The following is a 27,507-nucleotide window of genomic DNA, read 5'->3' on the forward strand; positions in this document are numbered from 1 at the left end:
GGTTATTTTCATTATCGATTATTATTAATTAGTTCACCATATAGATATTTTTATTATCTCATCATTTGGCAGCAGATATATTAGGCTGCTGTCACTTTAAGACCTGACGCATGGATCCATTATACAGTTACACATGCCTTAAAACTAGGGGTGGGACAGTTTGCTGTAAAAAAATGAACTGTTTGGTTCCCCACCCACGGTTCGGCACGCGCTTGCACCACAGTTCATCCTAAATCTAACGACGGATCTGTAATATGGTATATAGAAAACAAAGTGCAAAACAGACAGACGGATCCGGCTAATGTATGTTTCAGCGATGATCAAAAGAACATGGACGAAACAGTCGCTCATTGTTTAAAATAAACTCATTTAAACCGTGCCAATTTAAACATTCATCTGCAAGACGTGAAAGAGAACTCGTGTGCGCTGAGATTTGTGTGTGTAAATGGAGAGCCGCGTCACAGCGCGCAAATACTCTCGTGCAAATTCTCTTTCAAGTCTAAATGGACAAATTCACACAAATTATGTCAACATGCCCATCTTAGCAAATATCCTAGCAAACAGAGTTAGTTGTCTTGGGAGAAAAACGAGACAGACAACACACGTGTATCAGTATCAGTGTACAGGATCTTTGAATTATGTCTTAAAGGGACAGCACTCTAATATTCCTGCTCTATGTGTTTTTAATGTTAATCAAACGACAAAGCACAAAGAAATCACTCTTGACTGAATAGCTTTTGTAACTTCAATAATGTTTAATCTTTATTTAACTATTCAAAGAAGTTTATAGCAGTGTTTATATTTGATTACTTTATTCAATTTCTGTACCTGCTAGCTGAAAAACCTGTAAAGCATTGTTTATTTCATTTGTATCTTAGCTCTCATGTATTTATTTCTGCTGTTTATTGTAGTTAGATTATTTGTTTTTGTTTTATTTATCTTTATTTGACAATTGTCCTATTTTTTACTGAACATAGCACATACCGAACTTTTAAGGTGTCCCCTGAATGTGTCTGTGAAGTTTCAGCTCAAAATACCCCATAGATTTCTTTTTAATTATTTTTTTAACTGCCTATTTTGGGGCATCATTAAATATGAGCCGATTTAGGCTGCGGCCCCTTTAAATTCTCGTGCTCTCCACCCACAGAGCTCGCGCTTGCCTTAAACAGTGCTTAAACAAAGTTTACACAGCTAATATAACCCTCAAAATGGATCTTTACAAAGTGTTCGTCATGCAGCATGTCCAATCGTGTAAGTATGGTATTTATTTGGATGTTTACATTTGATTCTGAATGAGTTTGATGGTGCTCCGTGGCTAAAGCCAATGTTACACACTGTTGGAGAGATTTATAAAGAATAAAGTTGTGTTTATGAATTATACAGACTGCAAGTGTTTAAAAATGAAAATAACGACAGTCTTGTCTCCGTGAATACCTTAAGAAACGATGGTAACTTTAACCAGATTTAACAGTATATTAGCAACATGCTAACGAAAAAAAATTTAGAAAATTTAGAAAGACAATTTACAAATATCACTAAAAATATCATGATATCATGGATCATGTCAGTTATTATTGCTCCATCTGCCATTTTTCGCTATTGTCCTTGCTTGCTTACCTAGTCTGATGATTCAGCTGTGCAGCTCCAGACATTAATACTGGTTGCACTTGTCTAATGCCTTGAACATGGGCTGGTATATGCAAATATTGGGGGCGTGCATATTAATGATCCCGACTGTTGCGTAACAGTCTGTGTTATGTTGAGATTCGCCTGTTCGTCAGAGGTCTTTTAAACAAATGAGATTTATATAAGAAGGAGGAAACAACGGTGTTTGAGGCTCACTGTATGTCATTTCCATGTACTGAACTCTTGTTATTTAACTATGCCAAGGTAAATTCAATTTTTAATTCTTGGGCACCTCTAAGAGGCAGCTTTATATGTGCACACTTTGGGCGTGAGCACAAAATCTGCAGAAATTAATAAAATGATGCACAATACACGCAATCCCACACAGAAATTAAACCCTGTAACACTAACAATATTCATCTGGAGCAAATTAAACAAGTGAATGGGGGGAGCCGGGTTTGTGTGTCAACTCGCTGTCAAAGAGATGAGAGAGTGAGAAAGCGCAGCTGGTATCATGTATCTATTCCACGGAAAATGAGTATTAGAAGTTTTTCATATACTGCAGTATGTATCGAAAATCTATATTTTTGACAACATTGCCCTTAGTTTATTATTTCAGATGCCCTTTTAAAAGACTACAACTGAAAAATGTATATTTAGGCCATATATTTAACCCGCCAAAGTGGCTAGAAGGAGTGACTGCGTTACACGTCACTGCTGAAATCCACCCGCATTTGGCGGGTTGGCGGGTGTTAATGTCGAGCCCTGCCATCTATTTGTCATGCTAACCAAAATGACAACATTCATTGGTTGAACTTTTTCATTTCAATTGAGTGTATGGTAAATGTTATGTATGTGCAAATTAGGATCAAGGTTAGTTGTTCACACCCGCTTAGTTATCTGTCATTTATCTGATTTTTTTTTATTTTTATTTTTTTATTCCAAGTAGCTCATATTAACACTAATTGTAGGCCCAGTATCTCTGGTGTAACCTCTGGGTTAAGTGCTTGGCTTAAGGACTTAGTGGGGATTGTGGGAATTAAATTAATTTTCATGTCACAGGTCACCTCTACCTGGGATTGAACTACATTCAATTCAGCAGTTGCCCCTTGGGTCAAGGTTTTGCTTGTTAGACCCTGCTGGTAGATATTGCAATATCACCATCGGACATTAAAACCCATCTCAGTTCTTGATTGACAGCCATTCATTGATTGCCTTATATTCTGATTGAATAAAACTTTTTGAAAGCAACATTTAAATTGTAAAACGTTCATTATATTACAATAGATGTTTTACCAGTGCTTGATACTTTTTTTGGAGGAGCTTGAAGTGTGAAATTGTCAAGATGTCATTGTCCAGCTCCAGATTGATTAGTCACATGTCTTTTATAGCTGATGTCAGATGACATGAAATGTAAAATTAGCCTGAAATACGTTGAAGCTTTAGCACCATAAAAGCCTATAAGTGCTCTGATAGCTGTGAATAAATTAATGAACATTTTTTCAGACTCTTTTAGGTGACCAGAAGTGGAGGAAGGTCTTTTTTAACGGTTCCATATTGATTTAAATTCATAGAAAAATCTCCATTGTTCATTCTGCGTTCTTATTAAATGCTGAATCATTCATATAAGTAGCTGTGGCAATAAATCAATGCTAACAGCATTTACTTAACTGCATTTCTATTGACTCACATGAATCAAGTTATTACTATAAATCTGAACTTTAACCAGCAAATGCAAATGAATTAATAACTCAATTTTTCTCCTCCAGCTCAGTCCTTCAAAGAGTTTTCCCAACTGCTAAACACCATGGAAGAGGAGAGAAGACGGCTGGTAAGTAATGAGTATGCATGCTATAAATACCTTTATGGTAGACACCTGCATTCTCATGGGGCAGGACAAGATTTGATGGGCTAGTGCAGGTGCGGGAGGTAAGACACTCGTGTGTGCAGGTTGCGGGAGAATAAAATAAACATATCTGTGTTTGAGCTCTGGAGAATATCAAACGTTTCTATTCATAACGTGTTTTTGCAGCTTCGATTTGACAAAGCCTGAGTTGACAAAGACCTGATTGGGTTTATTTGGTTTTGTCAAATTGAAACCAATCCTGTAACCCAGATTTTGTTCAGCTAGCTTCATGGTACTGGCCCCTGGTTTCTGTGGTTGTGTGTGTGTCTCAGCACTCAGAGCAGACACACCAGTGAGATCCAGAAGAGACGGTATGGCTAACGGTTCACTCATCACATCTCGCAGTGACATCTGGCGGATATCACATACTATTCCAGTGTGATGTATATTTCTGGGAATTTGAACCCTTATACTGTAGTTTGACACCAAAGGTTCAGTTGTTTGCCTGAGGTCAAGCCCTAGGGCCTTATTTTATTTCTAAATGTTGAAACACTTCCAGCAATATGCAGCCTCACTGATTTATAAAGACAAATGTCCTTATAACCACAAAGATGTGAGAATAATTTAAAATGCTTAATAGCTCACTTACTGTAAATGGGACCTTAATGATGTGTGTGGTTATCACACAGTTACCAGCTGCTCTTATAAACCTTTAAACTACCTAACTAAATGGCATGAATTATACATCAGGGAATTATACAGTCTGTAACTACATTTGGTTACAGACAAATACAAAAATCAAGCCATTTCTCATTCTACACCAGGTGTGTCAAACTCATTTAGGTTGAGGGCCAGATGGAAAAAAAATGTAACCATGTGTGGGCCAAATTTATTTAATTTTTTTAAACCTTAGTGAGCTGACAGTTACATATTAACCATAAAAACTACACATTAATTTGCAAGAAAAAAGACACTGCTCTTTGAAAACTGCATAAATTTTTACTGCGAAAAGACTTAAAATAATGTTTTATTTAATATAAATTTTTTTGTTTGTTTTTTTTTATGGCCAATTCCATTTTTTTTTTTTTTTTTTTTGAGCAAATTTGATACCGGTTGCCATTTTTTTCTTTTATTTATTTATTTATTTATTTGTAGTTTATTTGTTCTATAACAGGCCATAAACAAAATTATTTGTTCTATAACTGGCCTTAAAGCTGCAGTCCGTGATTTTTCCTCTTTGTCGCCATCTCTTGTTTGAAACATGCAATTGAAGTCATATGCGGAACAGTTATCTGTACGTACGTTGTGCCTCGGCACAGCTCGTCAGCGCGGATGATTCTGTCAGTCACCTTATCGGTGTGGATACTGAACTTCAGAATCACAGATTCAACGTCTTGAAAGTATGACCAATATAAGAATTTCCATTGGAAAATTTCATCTGAACAAGTAAGTAACATGTCTGCCACTTTTGTTCTGACCAACTGAGGAAAAAATACATTAGGCCTACAATAAATCACGCTGCCAATGATGATTAAATCTAACGATCGCTTAGCTCAGATCACGCCAAAGCGTGCAAATTATTATAACTGTTATACTTTGCTCTCAAATTGTTATTGTTAACAACATCAGCATTGCATGACTGTTTATTTAGTGTGTATTAGCGTTACCTGTAGATTTCAACTTCTGTTGCCACTCCACAGTCCAAAGTCTTTTGCTTTTGACTACAGGTGAATCTCCAGTTGTCACTGATGATTGTCATTTGGATCTTTCTGGATTACAATCCACCATCAAAATGATCAGTTTAATTATTTCAGCTGCTGTGAGAAAAGGCTATAAATGATACCAGCAGCGTCTTCACGTGATAAAACGACTAGCCTGAACGGGACTCCTTCCTTTCTGTTTACGGACGTGACGTAATGACGCACAGAGGAACTGCTGCATGCTCAAATTTCCCATGGAAATCCACCATGTCGCTCTTATTATAAAACATTATGACAAGCTTACCGTTGTGAATCGAGCTAAGATAATGAGATAGTTTTGAACACTGGCTGGTTATGTACTTGCTCAAAAATTGATTTTGGATCATTTTTAACCAAAAAAAGTTATGGACTGCAGCTTTAAGCAAAAATAGGTGTAGTCATTTGGTATACAGGCACCACTGCATTTTGAGCATGAGCAGTTGTTTTTGATTTAAATTAGATTGTATAATTTCAAGATTTACAGAAAAAAAAAAAAACCCTGCATGGTCTGACTTTATAGCTTTGTGAAATTATGCTACATAAGACACCTGCACAAAACAAAAATAGCAGACAGACTGAATGAAAATGCAAATTCACTCTCTGGCAGTAGATGGCGCTTGTGGAACAGCAGATATAGTGTTTTCTTGGTTACCGCTGTACAAAAAGCAGGCTACTTGTACTGAGATCAAAACTTTTCTAAAGACAGTTCCCTTCTAAGTTACATTCATATAAAACCCAGTTCAATATTTATATTTTTCTTCGTATATTTCACAAACAGTGAGCTTATCCTCGTACAGTATTTGCTCTGCTGACGCGTGTGTGTTCTTCTCTTTGCGTCCGTATTCAGCATGTGGTTGTGTTAACGTTCTGTTTATAGACTTCGCAATATTTCCACACAGACATGACATCAGTTTGGGAAATGATTGCAGCAGTTTGTTTACAAGTCCAGAATAGATATTGGCCAAAATAAAACTAATAATCATTCGGATTTGTGGCCGGAGGACCATGCATAACTGTTTTTTTTATTATTGTTCAAATCATCCCCCGGGCCGGATTGGACACCTTTGTGGGCCGCAGGCCTTGTGTTTGACACCTGTGTTCTACACCTTCCTACCAAGATCGCATAAGGCATCAACTCTTGCGCCAGTGCATATAATCCCAGAATTCATCAGGATGAAAAATTAAAAAAGATAGCAGAGTCGATTATAAATATACTTTCTTTCAGTGCCAATATAAAGTCTGATAAATAGCTCAGTCTAATTTAAATTGGACTATTTACAGCTAACTAGAGTATTATGTTGTTAGCATATGTTGCATAGCAGCATGCTAACATCAAACTCCAACGGAAACAGTTTTGAGTCAAGTCTACCATATCTTCACATAAGAAGTCCTATCTTTTTGCCCAATGAACTGTGTTCTAATTGGTCACTTATGAGGTTAGATATCAGTTAGGATGTTTCCTTGGAAGACTGCTGTCAACATAGGCAGTAGACAACAAGGAAGTTGCTGTGTTTACGTATTTGTGTTTGTAAGTGATCCCAACAGGGATCATTAATGTTTGGTTCCTGAAAAATGTTTGAAGTTACAGAAATAAAGGAAGTTTGATAAAATGACTAATGGTTTGTTTTCGTGACCCATGTTGTTGTTTTTTCCAGAAAAACTGCTCCTTAATGTCTTTGTGTCGAGCGAAGCTCTGAGATTCATTCGTATACCGCGACCCCTGCTCTCTGATCTCCATATGCGGGGAAAAGCAAAGTCTGTTTCATTTCAGACAGTGAGTAATGGGCTGAATAAGATAAAAAAGGACCTTTAAGATATATATTTGCTCTTAAATACATAACTTATGGATTTATGGCTGGAATAAACTCATTTGTGTGGACTCATACAGTCAGACACATTAGTTTTATTGAGAACAAAACACTTTTGAGACTAGCAGCCTCAGTGGATTTGATTTAATTTTCCTCTCCTTCATCTTAAACATCTAATCTCTTTTTTAGCAGTCTTCATGCATAGTTTGCTGCAAAGACACCCTTTGCAAAGTAGAAACTCAACAGATTTAGACAGAGAAGAGGCCCACAGGACAGAAAAAATCTCAAATTAGATATTTTTAATATGTTTTTCCTAGAAAGAAATTAGGTTAAATGGAGATCAAATGAAGGCTTAAAGGTACAGTCACACAAAAGCATTAGAAATTATTTTGGACCCCACAAAAACAAATATGGGCAGTAGGATACTGTATATCATGCTTTAGTGGTCCTCTTTTTAATTAATAAAAAATAGGTAACACTTTATAATAAGTATACAGTAATAAAGTACTTACAAATAATTTGCAAACTATAATTTATAGTTAATTCATAGTTAATATATTGTAGTCTCTACATTGTTAATATATTAATAGGCTATATGCAAATAGTGAGTTCTTTATTAATTGTCACTATAATTAACCCAATTATTATTGCTTAATTAGCTCATATGTAAAGAGGTTTGTTAACAGCTTATTAACTGTAAATAGTTCTGACTTTAGATTAGGTCACAAAAAATGGAAAAATGTCATTAATTATGTTATTTAAACCAACTTTTATTAGACATTCAGTGCATTAAGTGTTCTTTAAAAAATGTTAACACTTTAGTTTAGGGTCCAATTCTCTCTATTAACTAGTTGCTTATTAGCATGCATATTACTAGGATATTGGCTTTTTTTAGTACTTATAAAGCATATTTATGCTTTATTCTGCATGACCATATTCTACATCCCTTAATCCTACTCAATACCTAAACTTAACAACTACCTTACTAGCTATTAATATTCAGTAATTAGGAGTTTACTGAGGCAAAAGTTGTAGTTAATAGTTAGTTTATAGTGAGAATTGGACCCTAATCTAAAGTGTGACCATACAGTGACAATGAATAAGGAACTCACTGTTTGTATATAGCCTATTAATATATTAACAATGTAGAGACTACAATATATTAACTATAAATTAATAGGTTGTTAATGATTTGTAAGTACAGTAATAAAGTATTCTTTGTTGTATAGTTTGTATTTTGGGTAACACTTTAGTATGGGGAACACATATTCACTATTAACTATGACTTTTCCCTCAATAAACTCCTAATTTACTGCTTATTAATAGTTTGTAAGGTAGTTGTTAAGTTTAGGTATTGGGTAGGATTAAGAATGTAGAATAAGATCATGTAGAGTCATTAGCATTAATATGTGCTTAACAAGTAATACTAAACAGCCAATATTCCAGTAATATGCACGCTAATACGAAACAAGTGTTACCGTATTTTGTATTAAACCAAGAGATTTAAATCTTCTGTTGGCCAAACATCTTTTTTAACTTGTTTCATTTTGTTCCAAAATGTGTTGCTATTGTTGGATCTAATTAAAAATAGACTATTTCCACTAATGTTTTGTTCTTGGCTCATTATAGAGTAGCATCTTAGCAAAATACTACCTTTCCAATCAATTGTGGGTTAAGTATCCTGTGCATCACAAATGAGAAGTACTATTCTATTTGTGAGTTGATGCCTTGAGCATTGCAAATCGTTCATTTATGAGGTTACATTTGAGTTATTCTGATGTTGAAGACAGCTGTACGTAGGCGGTGGACAGACAGGCTAGGATTTGAAACGGAGCCATTATCTTTGTTTACGTTGTGCGGCTCACTGCTCCTGTCCATTCTCTCTTTCAGCGATTGACTTTCCTCACTGCTTAATCAGACATCCCGTAATCCAGGGCCAGCCTTGGTTAATGAGAAACCACATGGAATGTAGCTGCAAGTCAACGAAACTTTCCACTTTATTCAGTTTATTCACAGTCTTTTTTCGTGTTGTCTTCGGCTTAGTGTTTCATCACTTTGGCCTGTAAGATTACCTTTTTAATAGGATATAATGGCTGGTGTGAACTTTTTCAGGAGTCTGTTTTTTATGATAAAAGCACAGCTCAAAAGGAGTTTTGAAGTGCTCCTGTTGCTTCATCCTGCAGCACCTTGTGTCATACATTTTTGAACAAAGGAATATAAGAAAGGAAGGAAGGAGATTTTCCAAATATTTTCCGTCATGGAGTTGCAAGTGCATTCTTGATCTCCTGAGCCCAATCAGTCGTGGAAGGCAGCCGTATATACATGCAAACGTCAGTTCTCTTCAGTGGAGTGGGATTGAAGCCAGGCCCTTGTGATGCAGTTATTCTGTCAATAATGCCGACCTTTTGACATGTGCCAATGAGAGCAGAATTCTGATTATCTGTCCATGTCTTCATTAATATTTCTGTCTTGTGGAGATCAGAATGCTAAATGCCTTTTCAGATTTTAGGCATTCTGTCTGTAGGTTAACACACAAAATCACAACTGTACTAAAATTTATCATCTCTGACATGTACAAAGATAGCTGTCTAAACACATAATCTTGACTGCAAAGTATAATTATTATTTACACTGAAAAATTATATTTACATATAATTATTATTTACATTGGGACCAGAAAATCCCTAGCAACACAGAGCAGCCTAGCAATGCTTAAGCAACCCCCCAGAACACCTTAAGGCCCTGAAAGACATCACATGAAAATGAAGAACAAGTTGGTGTGACATAATTTTGAAAAAAAATCTCGTAATATGTGGTTGTGTGCTGGGGCTAAACCTTCTTTGACATGGAAATCTTTTCACCTCTGACATGCACAAATACATAAATACGTAGATATTAACATAGGCATATATTCTTAAGCGATTTTGCGTCCTTGTGTTCTTCCATTACGTCATTATCAACCGTCGAAGTTCAGTTCCAGTACTCAAGAACGTAAGAACTGAGGACGCATTAAAGTACCCGGATGTGTTCTTGATATCGAGGATGCATCGAATGCAGACTTGAGAGAATCAAACCGTTAAAAATCCCATAAGACGCAGCAGGGGGTCGACATACGGAAGCCTACAAGCTTTAAAGTTCTTGTTCTCACTCTGAGATTCCCGCTCGCATATACGTGACGGCTCTTGAAAGTAAACATTTGTCCGATTGTTTGGCTTAATTTTAATAAAGTGATAACCTGAAGAAAGCCTGCAGTATTTTTAGTGGATAATAAAAAAAAAGAATCTTAATATTGTTAAAGCATGTAACACAAAGGCTACTCATTTTCATAAATACACACGGTGAAATAAAAAGATATAAAATTATATGAAAACAGTGCTTAATAGGTAATGACATTTGTTTGTGATGTTATGTTGTATTTATTGTGCATTAGCCACTTATAAGATGCTCAGTTGAGTAACAAGATCGCAGCACATCTCAATTCTCAAATGATGCGTTCTGTGTCCTCGTGTCTTTCCGAGTTCGTTCTTTTAAGGTTGCCTGGCAAGACCGGACTCCACAAGAATGCAAGTCCATTCTCTGCATTCTTGGAATTGAGAAACAGCCATAATCTTGACTGGCCAAGTAGGGACCCTGCCAAATGCAAAGACCATAAAAACCCTATAGAAGCCACCTAGTAATGCCTTAGCAATGACCCAGAACAGCCTAACAAATCCATAGCACCACCTTAGTAACCACCCAGAATTCTCTGTATACCACCAAACAGTGCTATAGCCCAGACCAGCTAGCAACCACCTAGCAAAATTGTAGCAACCACCCAGAACATCCTAGAAACCACTTAACAACATCTCAACAACCCATCCAGAACAACCTCTAGCAAAAACATAGCACCACCTTAGTTACCACCTAGAACAGCCTATCAACTACCTTGCAACATCTAAGCAACCACCTAGCAATGTCTTAGCAACTACAGCCTAGCAAAAGTATAGCACAACCTTAGTAACCGCATGGAACAGTCTAGCAACATCTAAGCAACCACCCAGAAATCCCAAGAAATTACCTAGTAGTGCCTTAGCAACCACCTAGACCAGCCTAGCAGCCACCTAGCAACATCTTAGCAACCACCTAGAACACCTTAAAAACCACCTAGCAACCCCTAAGTGACCAGCTAAAACAGCCTATTGATTAAAAAACATGGACTAATATGCCTCCAGAACATAATAGCTAACCAATAGTAACATTCTAAACCACTTAGAACACTTTGACTACTGAATAGCAACACCCTGGCAACCACTAGAATTGTACATAAATTATTTTTTGATATACACTACCGTTCAAATGTTTGGGGTCGGTATGACTTTTTAATGTTTTTGAAAGATGTCTCTTCTGCTCACCAAGGCTGCATTTGTTTAATCAAAAATACAATAGTAACTGTAATATTAAAAATAGCTGTCATAATCCAAATAGCTATGCAAATATATTGTAAAATGTAATTTATTCATGTGATCGAAGCTGAATTTTGTAGCATCATTACTGAAGTAATGATCACATGATCCTTCAGAAGTCATTCTAATATGCTGATTTGCTTCTCAAGAAACATTTCTGATTAATATCAATGTTTTATATACAGTTGTGCTGCTTAATATTTTTGTGGAAATGGATTTATTTGAAATAGAAATATGTTGTAAGATTATAAATGTCTTTACTGTTACTTTTGATCAATTTAATGCATCCTTTCCAAACAAAAGTATTAAAAAAAAAAAAAAAAAAAATCTTACTGACCCCAAACTTTTGAATGGTAGTTTATGTACAATATGAAAACCTGAAATGGTTTGTGAATGGATGGTTGAAGGAATTGACAAATAAACTCAAAGCAAACTCAGAAGTCCACATCAAATTTCTTTGGCGGCTTTGTGAGCGTGTGCTTTCACAGACAAGAAATTGAAACAAAATCCTCTGTCCTCCAACCCCCCGCGTCCCCTTGTCACATCTGGAGTCAATCAACATCCCAAAATAGAAAAGACACTGAGCGATAAGAAGCTGCTTTTGCTCACTGCCTCACAGATACATGTGTCTCATATTAGTGTCACTTCCTGTTGGAGTGGTTTATTACCTAAAATTTATATTTTGGTGCCAGTACTAATTTAAGGAAGTTTTGGAATGGTTTGAATGGTGAAGTTGGGTTATTGCCACTAGAAAGGCATGAAGGTTTTATTACCGTTATGATGGTTTGCTTGGCTCAGAGCCACAGAAGAAATCGGTATCCGTGTGTGTGTGTGTGTATCCGAGTGTGTGTGTGTGCCAGCCACCCAAGTGTGTTATTGCGGAGCACAGACTTATCAAATTCCACCGTTTTAAAGAGAAGTCTGGTTTAATTCCCTCGGTGTGAGACAGCAGAAAGAGAGATGGAAAGCTTGTGTGTGTGTGTGTGTGTGTGTGTGTGTGTGTGTGTGTGTGTGTGTGTGTGTGTGTGTGTGTGTGTGTGTGTGTGTGTGTGTGTGTGTGAAAGAGAGAGAAACTGTTTTGTTCTCTGCATGGTTGGAGATTGTTCAAGGCCGTTGACTTCTGATGGTATTCAGGGGCCAGGGGCCTGATGTTGTGGTGCTTTCTTTAAAGGTGATCATATCCTTAGGGAAATCCTCTTGAAGCTTTTCCAGAACAAATCTGTCCTTAGAGCCGATAATATTTTGAAAGCAGTGAAATTTAGTTCCCTTTTTGTCAGTCTAGCCAGGTGTGGTTATCTTCAGCCTGCACCCTGTTTAGTAATTTCCTCACTTGCTCAACACTGTTCCTCTTAGCTTGTTTTGTGTTTTAGACAGCTCAAAGCATGCTTTTACATCCCATCTTATATTAAGGCTATTAAGAAGACAGGGGCTCAGCTGTGATCATTCATGTAATCTTGAGTTACAGGGAACTCACTAACATTTATGCTTAAATTCTGCCCTAAACCACTCACAGCTTATTATACCCTCATATTAAGCTTCGACTTGACGTGATTTGCATTCAAAGGTACTTTTTCATGAGCTTAGGTTTGGCATGCAGTTACAGTATATTGAAGTTCATCTGTGTTCCTGTGAGTGCAGCCAAGTGCTAAAGCTGTGCTGGGGTAAAGCTCATGAAATACTGTGTGTGTGTGTGTGTGTGTGTGTGTGTGTTCAGTGTATATATATATATATATATATATATATATATATATATATATATATATATATATATATATAAATATTAGAGGTGCAACGGTTCTATGTAAAAAAACGAACCGCATGGTTCTCCACCCACGGTTCGGCACGCACTTGCGCCACGGTTCTTCTTAAATCTGGCAACACATCTATAATATGGTTTGTTGAAAATAACAATGCATAAACAGACAGACACAGAGTTCGGCTAATGTATGTTTCTGTCAATGGATATGCATTCTGATTTCCCAATATACAAGATAACAGTGTTGTTTAAAGTTGCCCTAGAATTTAAAATTGAATTTATCTTGGCATAGTTAAATAACAAGAGTTCAGTACATGGAAATGACATACAGTGAGTCTCAAACTTCATTGTTTCCTCCTTCTTATATAAATCTCATTTGTTTAAAAGACCTCCGAAGAACAGGTGAATCTCAACATAACACAGACTGTTAAGTAACAGTTGGGGTGTTCACCCCCAATATTTGCATATGCCAGTCCATGATTGAGGCATTAGACAAGGGCAGAATGTCTGGATCTGCACAGCTGAATCATCAGACTAGGTAAGCAAGCAAGGAAAACAGCGATAAATGGCAGATGGAGCAATAATAACTGACATGATCCATGATAACATGATATTTTTAGTGATATTTGTAAACTGTCTTTCTAAATGTTTCGTTAGCATGTTGTTAATGTACTGTTAAATGTTGTTAAAGTTACCATCGTTTATTACTGTATTCACAGAGACAAGAGCCGTCGCTATTTTCATTTTTTAAACACTTGAGTCTGAATAATTCATAAACACAACTTCATTCTTTATAAATCTCTCCACCAGTGTAGCATCAGCCTCAAATTCATTCAGAATCAAATGTAAACAATATAACAGTATACAATACTCACATAATCCGCCGCATACATGCAGTATGCATGACGAACACTTTGAGCGTTATGTTAGATGTGTAAACTTTGTTTATGCACTGTTAAAGGCAAGCTCGAGCTCCGTGGGCGGAGAGCGCGCGATTTAAAGGGACCACAACCTGAATCGGCGCATTTCTAATTATGCCCCAAAATAGGCTGTTAAAAAAAATTAATTAAAAAAAAAAATCTATGGGGTATTTTGAGCTGAAACTTCAGACACATTCAGGGGACACCTTATACTTATATTACATCTTGTAAAAAACATTCGATGGCACCTTAAAAAAAAAAACAAAAAAAACATGGACAAAACAGTCACACTTTGTAAACGTTATATGATCATACATTTACGTCGTCATCACTCAGGTGTTGACAGGTGAGACCTGCATAGCTCACATTGCTATCTGTGTTTAAACTAAACTAAAGATTACTTGCGCACGCTGTGAGAAGATTTGTGTGTGTGCTCATCTGAAGCGCGCACTCGGAAAGCCGTGTTTCAGACAGCACCAAATATTGACTTTTCTTGAACTTGAACGGACAAATTCAAACACATATAATGTCAGCATGCCCATCTTGGCTAGTACGTAAAGTTGAGAAAGACAACGCATGTGTATCAGTATGAGTATTTTCGATCTGTGCATCATGTCTTAAAGTGACAGCAGCTTAATGATCCTGCTATCTATGCTTTTAATGTTAATAAAACAATGAAAGACAAGGACATCACTCACAGCTCTTGACTGAATAGCTTTTGTAACTTTATTTAATTTATACAGTAATGATTGTAAGCAATGCTTTTTAACATTTGATTACTTTTGCTTGTGTACCTGATACCTAAATAACCTGAAAAACACCTTTTATTTTATTTTATTTGTATTTTTGCTCTATTGTATTTATGTGATATTTTTTTTTAGTTTTTTTTTTATTATTATTATTTGACAGTAGTCCTTTTTTCCCTTACATAGTACATACCGAGCCATACCGAAACCAAAAACTGAACTGTGAGTAATTTGAACTGCTACACCCCATATTTATATATATATATATATATATATATATATATATATATATATATATATATATATATATATATATATATAATATTATTATTATTATTATTATTATTATTATTAAACGCAAAGGGTGGAATGTGACCACCCTTTGCTTTTGTTCTTGGTACACTTGCGCATTGTTTTTCAGGTAGATTTAAAGTTAGGTTTCTTCAAGCGTCTTGGAGACATTGCCACAGTTCTTCTGGATTTAGTCTGTCTCAATTTTTTTGTTTCTTCATGTAATCCCAGATGGGCTCGATGATGCTGAGATCAGATCTCTGTAGAGCACTCCTTGTGTATACTGAAATCTCACTGGATTATTTCAATTAATGACTAAAAGAATGTTTAGGAATGTAAACTGATATTTCCTAGTACAGACACACTACAACACAAGATAACCTGCTTAAATACTTTTATACCTTATATTTGTTAAATATTATAAGTAGTTTTTCTTAAAATATTTGTCACTACATGAAATGTACAGAGAGATTTAATGAGCATATGGGAGTAAGTGTCTAGCTGTAGTTTTTTTTTGTGTTCGAAAAATGATCTCTCCTAATTTACAGTTAAATAATATGTATTTATTTATTTTATTTTGCAGTGCAGTAATGAGAAGCTGGGAAGAAAATATCCTCAATTGTCATGCAAATGATCATGCATAAAAATTAGATCAACCCTCAAAGTTCCAGTATGCAGTACTATCTCTGAGTTTATGCAAACTGTAACCTGGTTTAGGCTAGATGTGGTGAGCTGTCCAATCTCCTGGTGCTTTTGTTTATCCTTGCTGTGATTGCGTTCCGCAATGTGGGCACACAGTATGCTGAGGCCAGTCTTATGGAATGTCACATCGAGCGTGACTACAAGGAGGGTACACAGACAGAAAAGAAGTGATTGTTTCCAAGGTTTACAGAGTTTGTTAATGGGACTCAAGAGGGCATTTATGGGTAGACACACATGCACTAAACTATAATGTAACTCCAGGACTCGAGACGAAATCACTGCCCTACAGCCAGAACCAGACAACAGGGAAGTTTATTTGAGTTTACAGTAACTAAGACAAATGTGTCTTTTGAATAAAAGACATTGTATGCCTCTCACAGCTGTGAGGGGAGGGATGGGGGGGTACAGAGGGGATACAGCTTGAAGGATAAAGTCTATACACTACCAGTCAGAAGTTTGGAATAATTAAGATTTTTTTATGTTTAATTTGATCAAAAATACAGTAAAATCAGTAACGATGTAACATATTATAACTGTTAGGGTTCTAATAGAATATTTTTTTTTACTTAATCATCTGATGGCAAAGCCATTACAACAATTACTGTAATCTTTTAGAAAGCATTCTAATATGCTGATTTGGTGCTCAATTATTGGTAAATAATATATACACTCACCGGCCACTTATTATAGGTACCTATTACCGGGTTGGACCCCTTTTTGTCTTCGGAATTGACTTAATTCTTTGTGGCTTAGATTCATCAAGTTGCTGGAAACATTCCTCAGTGATTTTGGTCCATATTGACATGATTCAACGTTCAATATGTTGTGCATTCAGAGATGCTCTTCTGCAGACCTTGGTTGTAATGAGGTTATTTGAGTTATTATTGCCTTTCTATTAGCTCAAACCCGTCTGGCCATTATCCTCTGACCTCAGGCTAAAAGAACTGCCGCTCACTTGATATTTTCTCTTTTTTGGACCATTCTCTGTAAACCCTAGAGATGGTTGTGCGTGAAAACCCCAGTAGATCAGCAGTTTCTGAAATACTCAGACCAGCCCATCTGCCACCAACAACCATGCCACCTTTAAATCACCTTTCTTCCCCATTCTGATGCTCAGTTCGAACTTCAGCAGATTGTCTTGACCAGTAATTCCAAACTTTTGACCAGTAGTGTATTCAAGGCATTCACAAACCATTTTTGTACCAGAATTTCTTGAACAAGTAAAAGATCCATCAGGAATTTAATGGAATACCTATACCTTTTTGGACCAGAGGGAAGCTACCAACCACAGTTCTCTGATTTAACATCTCATTTATGAAATCGGACTATTTTGGGCAAAATGAAGCACTCTTCACCTCATACCTCTGCCAGTGATGAGTTTGAGTGCAACTTGCATCACCTTGAATGAAGCAGCTTCGCAGTCGTGAGCAGAAAAAACATCTCTTATCTGCTCATCTACTCTGTCCGCAGACTGTCGCCCCAAGTATCCAGTGTGTGAAGGATGTGAGGCCTTGTCCGGGAAGCAGATATTAGGCTGCATCAGCACCTGAGGTGGTAGAACGGCTCGTGAGATTTGTGTCTCGCTGAGAGCGCAGTTAGCATAAGCGCAACTTAATTGATATGTTAGAAAATGCTGTCGTGGAAAATCAATATAAGTTCATCATAGAAATTAGATGTACCTTGCTTGTGAATACCTTACGGGTAGAGCTACGGAGCCCAAATGGATTTCCCTTTGTTAGGTTTATAGGCAGCATGTGTGCTGCAAGAAATGTTGAACACTATCCAAATGAGTTCAGCAGACATTGAGTTTTCAGCTCAAAGCAAATTTTTGCAGTCAACCTCACTGACACCAATTAGAGTCATATATAGATCACAGCAGACTGCTCTCAAATGCCTGGAATGAACCAGGTGCTTTTGTTCCTTGTGGGCATTTACTTTGGTCTCTTATGAAAAGTTTTTATGAGTAACTTGAAAGAGTTGATGAGTTTGTTATAATATTATTAAAGAAAAGTTATGATTTATTATAAACAATGAACAGTTTAAAGGCAGGGTAGGTAAAAAAATGTATAAAAAAACTTTTTTTCAAAATTTGTTTAAACTTTATTTATATATCAATACATAATTAAAATGTAAGTACTCTGAAAAAGAAAGTATAAAAATCGAGTGTCTGTAGACCTCTCACGACTGTTTTAAAGACAGCTCATTATTTCCATTCACTCCACCCCCTCCCTTCTGGGCTCCTTTCAAAGCCACGCCCCCAAAACGCATGAACGCGCGACTCCGACCACTGAGCTGGAAGACGCATTATTTACCTGAGACGAGCGGAGAGGAAGGAGCACAGTGCATGTAGTGACATCATGTTAGAATCACATGTAATAAAAATAACTTTATAATTATGAAGATAAACAAACAAGATGTATTTTAGTACTCACTATCAAGCTAGCATATTGATATTGGTAAAGTTTAAAATATATATTTTTTGATTCGCTAACGAGCTAGTTATCTGTAAGGCAAAGCTAAAAACAGGTTGCATGATACACGTTTTTCCATTACCATCATTTACACTGTGATGAAGATGAATTTCGTGTAAGATTCATAACATATACGTTGTTCTACAGATAAACAGAGTAACATACACTCAAATATCAACTCACAACTGCATTGCAGACACAAAATAATAACACACACATACAACAAAGTGTGTACGACACACACAGATACAAGATAAAGACATCAGTAAACATAGGTAGAGAATATAAAAACAAAACAAAGGCGAAAAAAACGTGCAGGTAAACTTACAGGTGAACATGGTAAAAGAGTTAGACAGAGGGTAAATATAGTTCTAAGAAAAGTTCCTAGATGCGGAGTAACGTTAGGCCTACTATCTGTTAAACATGTATTTAGTTATCTAAAGCAAAATGATGCACAATTCAACACTATAGCTATCATCTTGAGCTAGGCCTATAGATTATTTATCGTCTCTACTACGGCTCGCTAAGTAATGTTATGTTAGTTATATTACGCAGCTACATGTGCTAATGACACATGCTTCATGAAAAAATAAACAAAAAAATATGTATGATCAAAATACAAAAAGAAAGATTTACCTGTCCAGCAGAAATAAAGCCATCAAGGAGTCACTTTTCAGCCCCTTGAGTTCCCTCAGTTGAGAGGGAGTAAAATCTTTGCGTGGCAGGGGGAGCTGCCACTGGACCTGCCCCAGTTATGCGCGCCTGCCTCGGGACCTTCCGTGGTTATATGCGCCTGCCTCGGGACCTTCCGTGGTTATATGCGCCTGCCTCGGGACCTGCCACTGTTATATGATGCATATATGATAAATGCCGATTGATGCATGCGTGCAAACTGTGCACAATCCTGCTCTCAGTTCTCGCCATCGCTGGAAAGCCACGCCGAAATTAACTCGCGTTTTATTTCTTTGTTTATCCAAAGACTTTTTGTTCATTGCCTTTTCTTGTACTGTTACTGTCTTCCTTTTTTTGCCTGGTTTGCCTTTACTAACTGCATAGGCCGGTACTGTGAATTTTGCTTGCTGTTTCTCTGCCATTGTTTTGGTATTCCTAGGATCGCGTGCCTCTTGAATTCCCCAAATCAAACGTGCGCGCGCAAGTGGGCAGGTCATGTGTGGCAAAAAGGTGGTTGCCATGGTTGCGAGAGAGTGACAGTCGCCTAAGCCAATCCTATGTTTCGTCCCGGATGGAAATAATGAGCTGTGTTTAATACAAATTAAACGGTCTAGAGTCACTCGATTTTTATACTCTTTTTATCAGAGTTCTTACATTTTAATTATGCATGGATATATATAGAAAGTTTAAACAAATTTGGAACAACATTTTTTGCCTACCCTGCCTTTAATGTATTGTTCAGTTGTGTTGTAGAACTCGAGACAGGTCTTTGTCTCAAGACTATTTTTTGAAGGTCTTGGTCTTGAAGGATTTTATGCAGGGATATCACTAAATTGTATGGAAGAGGATTAGGGCCAAGCAATAATAAAAAAATAAAACCATCTCGAGATTAAAGTTGTTAAATTTCGAGAAAAAACTCGTTAAATTTCAAGAAAAAAGTTGAGATAAAATGTTGAGAATAAAGTCATTAAATTACGAGAACAAATTTGTTAAATTATGAGAAAAATGTTGTTAAATTTCGAGAAAAAAGTTGAGATAAAATATTGAAAATAAACTCATTAAATTATGAGAAAAAAGTTAAAATTTAAATTACGAGAACAAATTTGTTAAATTACGAATTTGTTCTCATAATTTAATGACTTTTTCATAATTTAATGAATTTGTTCTCATAAATTAACAACTTTTTTCTCGTAATTTAATGATTTTATTCTCAACATTTTATCTCGACTTTTTTCTCGATATTTAACACGTTTTTTCTCGAAATTTAACAACTTTAATCTCGAGATGGCCCTAATCCTCTTCCGTAAAATTGCCAGTGAGAGTCTAATTTTTTTTTTTTTTTTTTTTTTTTTACATTCATTTGATTGGATGTAAAACTTCCTGCTTCAAATGCAATCAATAATTTATTTCTAATTTGATTTCTGACCCGACACAATAGTAACAAAAAAATTCAACTTTGGTCTTGGCTCGGTCTCTCCTAGCCTTGGTCTTGGTCTTGGCCTCAACCCCACAAAGTCTTGGTCTTGTCTTGGTCTTGGTTTAGGTGGTTTTCTTGACTACAACACTACTGGTCAGTGGATTTCAAAGAAAGCATGATGTCTTTAATGTTCATTTAAAAGGTATGCTTGTTTATCCACCTCAACTGACATATCTAGTCATGTTTACCAAGTATCATTATCATTATTACCATTGCTCATACAAAATCCTAACTTGGAGTAGTAATGCACAGTATGTGCTATAAGACATGAATGATACATCAGAATGTGCAACTTGTTATATATGTGAATCACTTGTTTTCCACATTTGTCGTTTTGGATAAAAACTAGTAGTTATAGCATGAAATAAACATGAATGAACATTAGAAGGTCTGTTGAAAGAAATGGTACAACTTACTGAAATATATCATATATATATATATATATATATATATATCATATATATATATATATATATCATATATATATATATATATATATTACATATTAATTTAATGTTTGAATGAATTGGACATGAAAACAAGTGTTTGTATAAATACTGTTTAAATGCTTATATTTCAATAATGGATTGGAGTAGAAACAATTATATCATTAATACATTGTTATAAAGACTGCGTTACGTGCAATTCTTATGTTTTATTAGATTGTCGATTAATAAATAAATTTCTTGAAGTAATTGGTTATTAAATAAACGTTTTTTTTTTGTTTTTTTTTTGGTTTACACTTAAATTAAGTGTAATTGGTAAGAAAATCTTAGATACATATTCGCTTACAGCTTCTTTAACACTTGAGAATGTATACACTGACATAAGTAGGGCTGGGCGATGTATCGAATGCTTTTTTCACGCGCATTTCTTCAGTAAAGCCGGTTCCCTGATTACCGCTAAAACGCCGTCACTAGCTTTCAAATGAAGCGGCATTTAAAAGACAGAAACGGAGATCACTGATAAGACACGCAATATCGGGTTCAATATCGATATGAATCGCCGTCGATATTGAACGCGATATTGTCATGATTGATCACAGGAAGCAAATGCAAGTTAACTGGTTTATTATGAAGAAGACAGAATAGCACACAGTCACTGAATAGGCGGGCCTCTGGTGACGCAGGGATTGAGATGGTCGGCTGGTGATGCGTGGCTGTGATGAGAAGTGCTGGTGAAGTAATCCAAGGTCCAGACATAGAACGAGAACACGAAGAACACCGAACTGGAACAGGTGAAAACACGACTAGAACTCCGGGCAGGAACAGGACGGAACAACACAGCAGCAGCTTGTGAGGTGATGACTTGCAGCTGGTTCCACTGATGAGCCACGTGGCCTGGACACACACACACACACACACACACACACACATACACGCCCACTGCTGTCACAACACAGAACACGCAACAGAAAGGAAACAATGCATCTGCGAACCGTGACAGTACCCCTCCTTCTAGGAACGCCTCCTGGCGTTCCCCGACTCCCTTACCTGTCGATTGTAATCATCGATAAGGGTGTGATCCAGAATGTCTCTGGCAGGTACCCAACTCCTCTCCTCCGGACCGTAACCTTCCCAGTCCACCAAGTACTGAAATCCGCGTCCCCTCCGCCTAGAGTCCAGAATACGGTTGACCGAATAGGATGGTTCCCCGTCTACGATCGCGGCGGTGGGGGAACCGGGGCTGGCGGATTAATGTTGGAATGAAACACGGGCTTAATTTTAGAGACATGGAAGACGGGATGAATCCTCCTGTACGCCGGAGGAAGTTTAAGGCGGACTGCCACCGGACTAATGATTTTGTGACAGTAAATGGACCAATAAATTTGGGAGCAAGCTTGTTAGAGACGGATCGGAGAGGAATATTCTTGGTAGAAAGCCACACTTTTTGACCCACAACGTATACGGGAGGCTTTGACCGGTGGCGATCGGCCTTGGCCTTGGTGCGCTCCCTCACTTGGAGGAGAGTCTCACGGGCTCTCGTCCAAGTGCGGTGACACCTCTGGACAAAGGCGTGGGCAGAGGTGACCGCGACCTCGGATTCCAGACTAGGAAAAATAGATGGCTGGTAACCTACACTACACTCAAACGGTGACAGGCCCGTGGACGACACTGGTAATGTATTGTGGGCGTACTCCACCATTGAAAGTTGCTGGCTCCAGGAGGAAGGATTCTTGGAGACTAAACATCGCAACGTTCGCTCCAAATCTTGATTGGCTCTCTCAGTTTGACCATTGCTCTGGGGATGAAACCCTGAGGATAAACTGACAGTCGCCCCCAGCAATCTACAAAACTCTTGCCAAAATTTTGACACAAATTGGGGACCCCTGTCGGAAACCACGTCCATCGGGAGGCCATGAAGCCGAAAGACGTGGTCCACGACAATAACCGCTGTCTCCTTGGCTGATGGTAATTTGGGCAAGGGAATAAAATGAGCCGCCTTCGAGAACCGGTCCACTACGGTCAAAACAACCGTGTACCCCTGGGAGGGTGGGAGGGCGGTGATAAAATCTAGCGAGATGTGGGACCAGGGTCTCGAAGGGACTGGCAGCGGTTGGAGCAACCCATCCGGGGAACGATTGGAAGTCTTACCAACGGCACAAACTGAGCAAGCCAACACAAAATCGCGGACGTCCCGAGCCATACGAGGCCACCAGAATCGTTGCTGGACTAGAAATTTAGTGCGTTTAACCCCTGGATGACACGCTACATTGGAACAATGACCCCACTGGATGACCATGGACCGTAATCCCTCCGGCACAAATAAGCGGTTCGGTGGACACCCGGGCGGACGCGTTACCCCTTCTAAGGCCGTCTTGACCCTCGATTCGACTTCCCATGTGAGTGTGGATGCACTCGGGAGTAGACGGGCGTTCGGAACGATCAAAAATGCGTGATAAAGAATCAGGTTTGATGTTTTTAGAACCCGGGCGATACGAGAGAATAAAGTCAAAACGTCCGAAAAAAAGTGCCCACCGAGCCTGCCTGGAGTTCAATCCTTTGGCAGTCCTAATATATTCCAAATTCTTATGATCGGTCCATACAATAAAAGGCACCCCTGAACCCTCTAACCAGTGGCGCCATTCTTCCAAAGCCAACTTGACTGCCAGCAACTCCCGATTACCAATGTCGTAGTTACGTTCGGCAGGAGATAAACGATGGGAAAAAAACGCGCACGGGTGCATCTTATCGTCTGCGGGAGAACGCTGGGATAACACTGCACCTACCCCCACCTCCGACGCGTCGACCTCCACCACAAACTGCCGTGATGGATCAGGGGCAACGAGAATGGGGGCTGAAACGAAGCAACCCTTCAGTTTGCCAAACACAGCCTCAGCTGTGTCTGATCACCTGAACGTAGTTCTGGGGGAGGTCAAGGCAATCAGAGGTGAGGCTAGTTGGCTGAAACTGCGAATAAAACGCCGGTAGAAATTGGCGAACCCCAGAAACCTCTGTAGGGCCTTACGGGAATCTGGACTTGGCCAATCCACCACAGCCTTAACCTTCTCAGGATCCATGCGTACTCCCTCAGTCGACACGATGTACCCTAGGAAAGGAACAGACTGTGCATGAAAAACGCATTTCTCCGCCTTGACAAAAAGCCCATTCACTAGCAACCTGTGAAGCACTCGTCGAACATGCTGCACGTGCTCCTGGAGAGATGAGGAAAAGATCAATATGTCGTCCAGGTAGACATATATGAATTGATCGACCATATCTCGCAGCACGTCGTTGACGAGTGCCTGGAAGACCGCGGGGGAGTTGGAAAGCCCGAACGGCATAACCAAATATTCAAAGTGCCCCCTAGGGGTGTTAAAAGCGGTCTTCCATTCATCCCTCTCCCTGATGCGGACCAAATGATAAGCATTCCTTAAATCCAATTTTGTGAAAATAGATGCTCCCTGCAACCTCTCGAAGGCTGAAGACATTAAGGGCAAAGGATAGGTATTCTTTACCGTTATGTTGTTCAGCCCCCGGTAATCAATACAAGGTCGCAGCGATCCATCCTTCTTACCCACAAAAAAGAATCCCGCCCCCGCTGGAGAAGAGGAAGGGCGGATGAACCCCGTTGCCAGTGAATCAGAAATATATTTCTCCATAGCCTCCCTTTCTGGAACAGAAAGTGAATATAACTTGCCTTTAGGCGGAGATTTACCTGGCAATAAATCTATGGCACAGTCATAGGGATGATGCGGAGGGAGAGAAGCAGCCCTAAACTTACTGAACACCTCCTTCAGGTCATGGTGCTCAGCGGGCACGGTAGACAGATCGACTGCTTCCTCCTGCAACACAGAACCAGAGACAGACGAACATGCAGAGACAAGACAAGACTCATGACACTCCTTGCTCCAGGCCACAATGGAATTCTGGGTCCAGTCTACTCGGGGGTTGTGTTTGGTGAGCCAGGGGTGACAAAACAATGGGTGTGAGGGGGGAATCAAAAATCAGGAAAGATGTGAGTTCGGTGTGGTTTCCGGAGGTGATGAGTGTGATGTTCTCGGTGCTGTATGAGATGGTGGGTAGACTCTGTCTGTTGAGGGCGTGCACCGCAATTCTGTTGGTAAGAGGGTTGAATGGAATATGGAGTTTAATGGCAAAAGATCTGTCCAGAAAGTTACCCTCGGCCCCGGAATCCAACAGTGCTTTGCAGTCGTGCGTGTGATTCGACCATCTCAATCTCACCGGGAGGAGCGTAGATGTAGATGAGGTCTTCTCGGCGGAGGTCCCACCCGACAGTAGCCCCATACTTACTGTCGGGCTTGCCCCTTTTAACGGGCAGTTGTACGCGAAATGGCCAGCTCCGCCACAATATAAACAAAGTTCCTGGGACCTCCGCCTTTCCCTCTCCTCCCGGGAAAGCCGAGCTCGACCCACCTGCATGGGCTCGTGATCTTGAATCGGGCTGACCGTGTCCCCGCCGCTGGATCGCGGACCTTCCATTCCGCCAAGCGATCTGTGGATAGGAATCCTTTGCTCGACCCTCGTCAGTCGAGCATCAACTCTTAGCGCTAGATCAATGAGTCCATTGAGTGTAGTCGGAAGATCCAGCGCCTAGATCTCCTTCTGGACACGGTCAGCCAGCCCATGCAGGAACATGTCCCACTGCGCCTCCTCGTTCCAGTGACACTCAGCCGCTAACGTGCGAAATTCGATGGAAAAATCAGACACCGACTTCTCTCCTTGACGTAGTTCCGCCAGTAACCTGGCGGCTTCTCTCCCAGCGACCGACCGGTCGAAAACACGCTTCATCTCTGCGGAGAGTGCCTGGAACGAGGCGCAGCATGGATCTTGGTTCTCCCACACCGCCGTCCCCCAAAGAGAAGCCTTCCCGGTGAGTAGGGTGAGCACGAACGTCACTTTGCTTTGCTCCGAGTTGAAAGTTCGAGGCTGTAATGCAAAATGCATAGCACATCGAGTTAGAAAAGCTCTGAAAAAGTTCGGTTCACCTGAGTAGGATTCTGGCACCGGAAGACGAGGTTCGGGACTGGCGGCGTTCTCAGATGTCGGGGGGAGGACGGCCGGTGTGGGCGGCGCAGCGGGACTCCGAAGAAGCTGGAACTGCTGGGTGAGCTCGGACACCTGCGTCACCAAAGCTTGAACCGCCCGCCCGGTCTCGTTCAAATTCTGCTCTTGGGAATCCATTCTGCGAATACTGCGGTTGATAAACTCCTCCAACGCTGTCTGCGGGTTACTCGCTGCTTCCATCCCTTGGTCAGATCGTTCTGTCATGATTGATCACAGGAAGCAAATGCAAGTTAACTGGTTTATTATGAAGAAGACAGAATAGCACACAGTCACTGAATAGGCGGGCCTCTGGTGACGCAGGGATTGAGATGGTCGGCTGGTGATGCGTGGCTGTGATGAGAAGTGCTGGTGAAGTAATCCAAGGTCCAGACATAGAACGAGAACACGAAGAACACCGAACTGGAACAGGTGAAAACATGACTAGAACTCTGGGCAGGAACAGGACGGAACAACACAGCACAGTACACCAAACAACGATCTGACGGGGAAGAAGAGAATGAGGTGAGCTATTAAGGGGTGAGAGAATGAGCAGCAGCTGGTGAGGTGATGACTTGCAGCTGGTTCCACTGATGAGCCACGTGGCCTGGACACACACACACACATACACGCCCACTGCTGTCACAACACAGAACACGCGACAGAAAGGAAACAATGCATCTGCGAACCGTGACAGATATTGCGTGTCTTATTAGTGAACTACAGCTCTGTCTATTAAATGGCGCTCCATTTGAAAGCAGGTGATAGCGATTTAGTGGTAATCGTGGGAACCGGCTTTACTGAAGAAATGCGCGTGACAAAAGCATTCGATACATCGCCCAGCCCTAGACATAAGAATGTATTGGAAAAAAGTAGGAAATGAGTTTATTCTTGTTCCACACACATTTGTATGTATATCTAAAAGTACATGTAGTACACATACTTTTAAATGTATTTTGAGTTATACACAACATATATTATATTTTTGTTTTCTATTTTTATTATTTTTTATTTAGAACATATATTTATTTCAACCATGTTGTTTAGAACACAAATTTATATGTTTTAAAGTTACCCTAATATACTGTTTTAAATGTTCCTAATTTTATTTTGCAGTTCTCCTACAATAGGTTTACATGCATCCAAGGTCAAAAAAACACATTCATTTTCTCATAATATACATTGCATATCACCTCATTTCTCAAAGAGTCTAAAAACAGTTTGTTTGAAGATTCAGTCTTTCTAAACCCCTCCTTTCTGAGAGATTACTCTGCTTTTATTGGTCAGATGGCCCAGTCTGTTGTGATTGGTCTACTGCTTACAGTGCATGTTGGAAACGAAACGCCTATCTGAATAATACTGTGGCATCCAGCCATAAAGTATCACCCATCTATTTTTATTCACAGATGCACTGTTTTTCTGTGCACTTTTCCTTTAGATGTTTTTTTTTTCCCCCACATAGTTTTCACATACATCCTACATTCTGTTCTTTAAGCATTATATTCAT

At 39.0% G+C, this 27,507-nt stretch overlaps 1 protein-coding gene across 5 annotated transcripts in view; it reads left to right on the plus strand.

Annotated features, from left to right (window-relative positions):
- The window catches only part of LOC137023097 (rho GTPase-activating protein 42), a 165,064-nt gene that overhangs the window by 57,799 nt on the left and 79,758 nt on the right, over positions 1 to 27,507 (plus strand). For all 5 annotated transcript variants that reach the window (XM_067389737.1, XM_067389738.1, XM_067389739.1 and 2 more), the window contains exon 3: positions 3,396 to 3,457. In XM_067389737.1, the coding sequence (XP_067245838.1) occupies positions 3,396 to 3,457 (62 nt within the window). The remainder of the gene's footprint in view (positions 1 to 3,395; positions 3,458 to 27,507) is intronic.

This window comes from Chanodichthys erythropterus, chromosome 7 (assembly GCF_024489055.1).
Source record: "Chanodichthys erythropterus isolate Z2021 chromosome 7, ASM2448905v1, whole genome shotgun sequence".
Lineage (NCBI taxonomy): Eukaryota > Metazoa > Chordata > Actinopteri > Cypriniformes > Xenocyprididae > Chanodichthys > Chanodichthys erythropterus.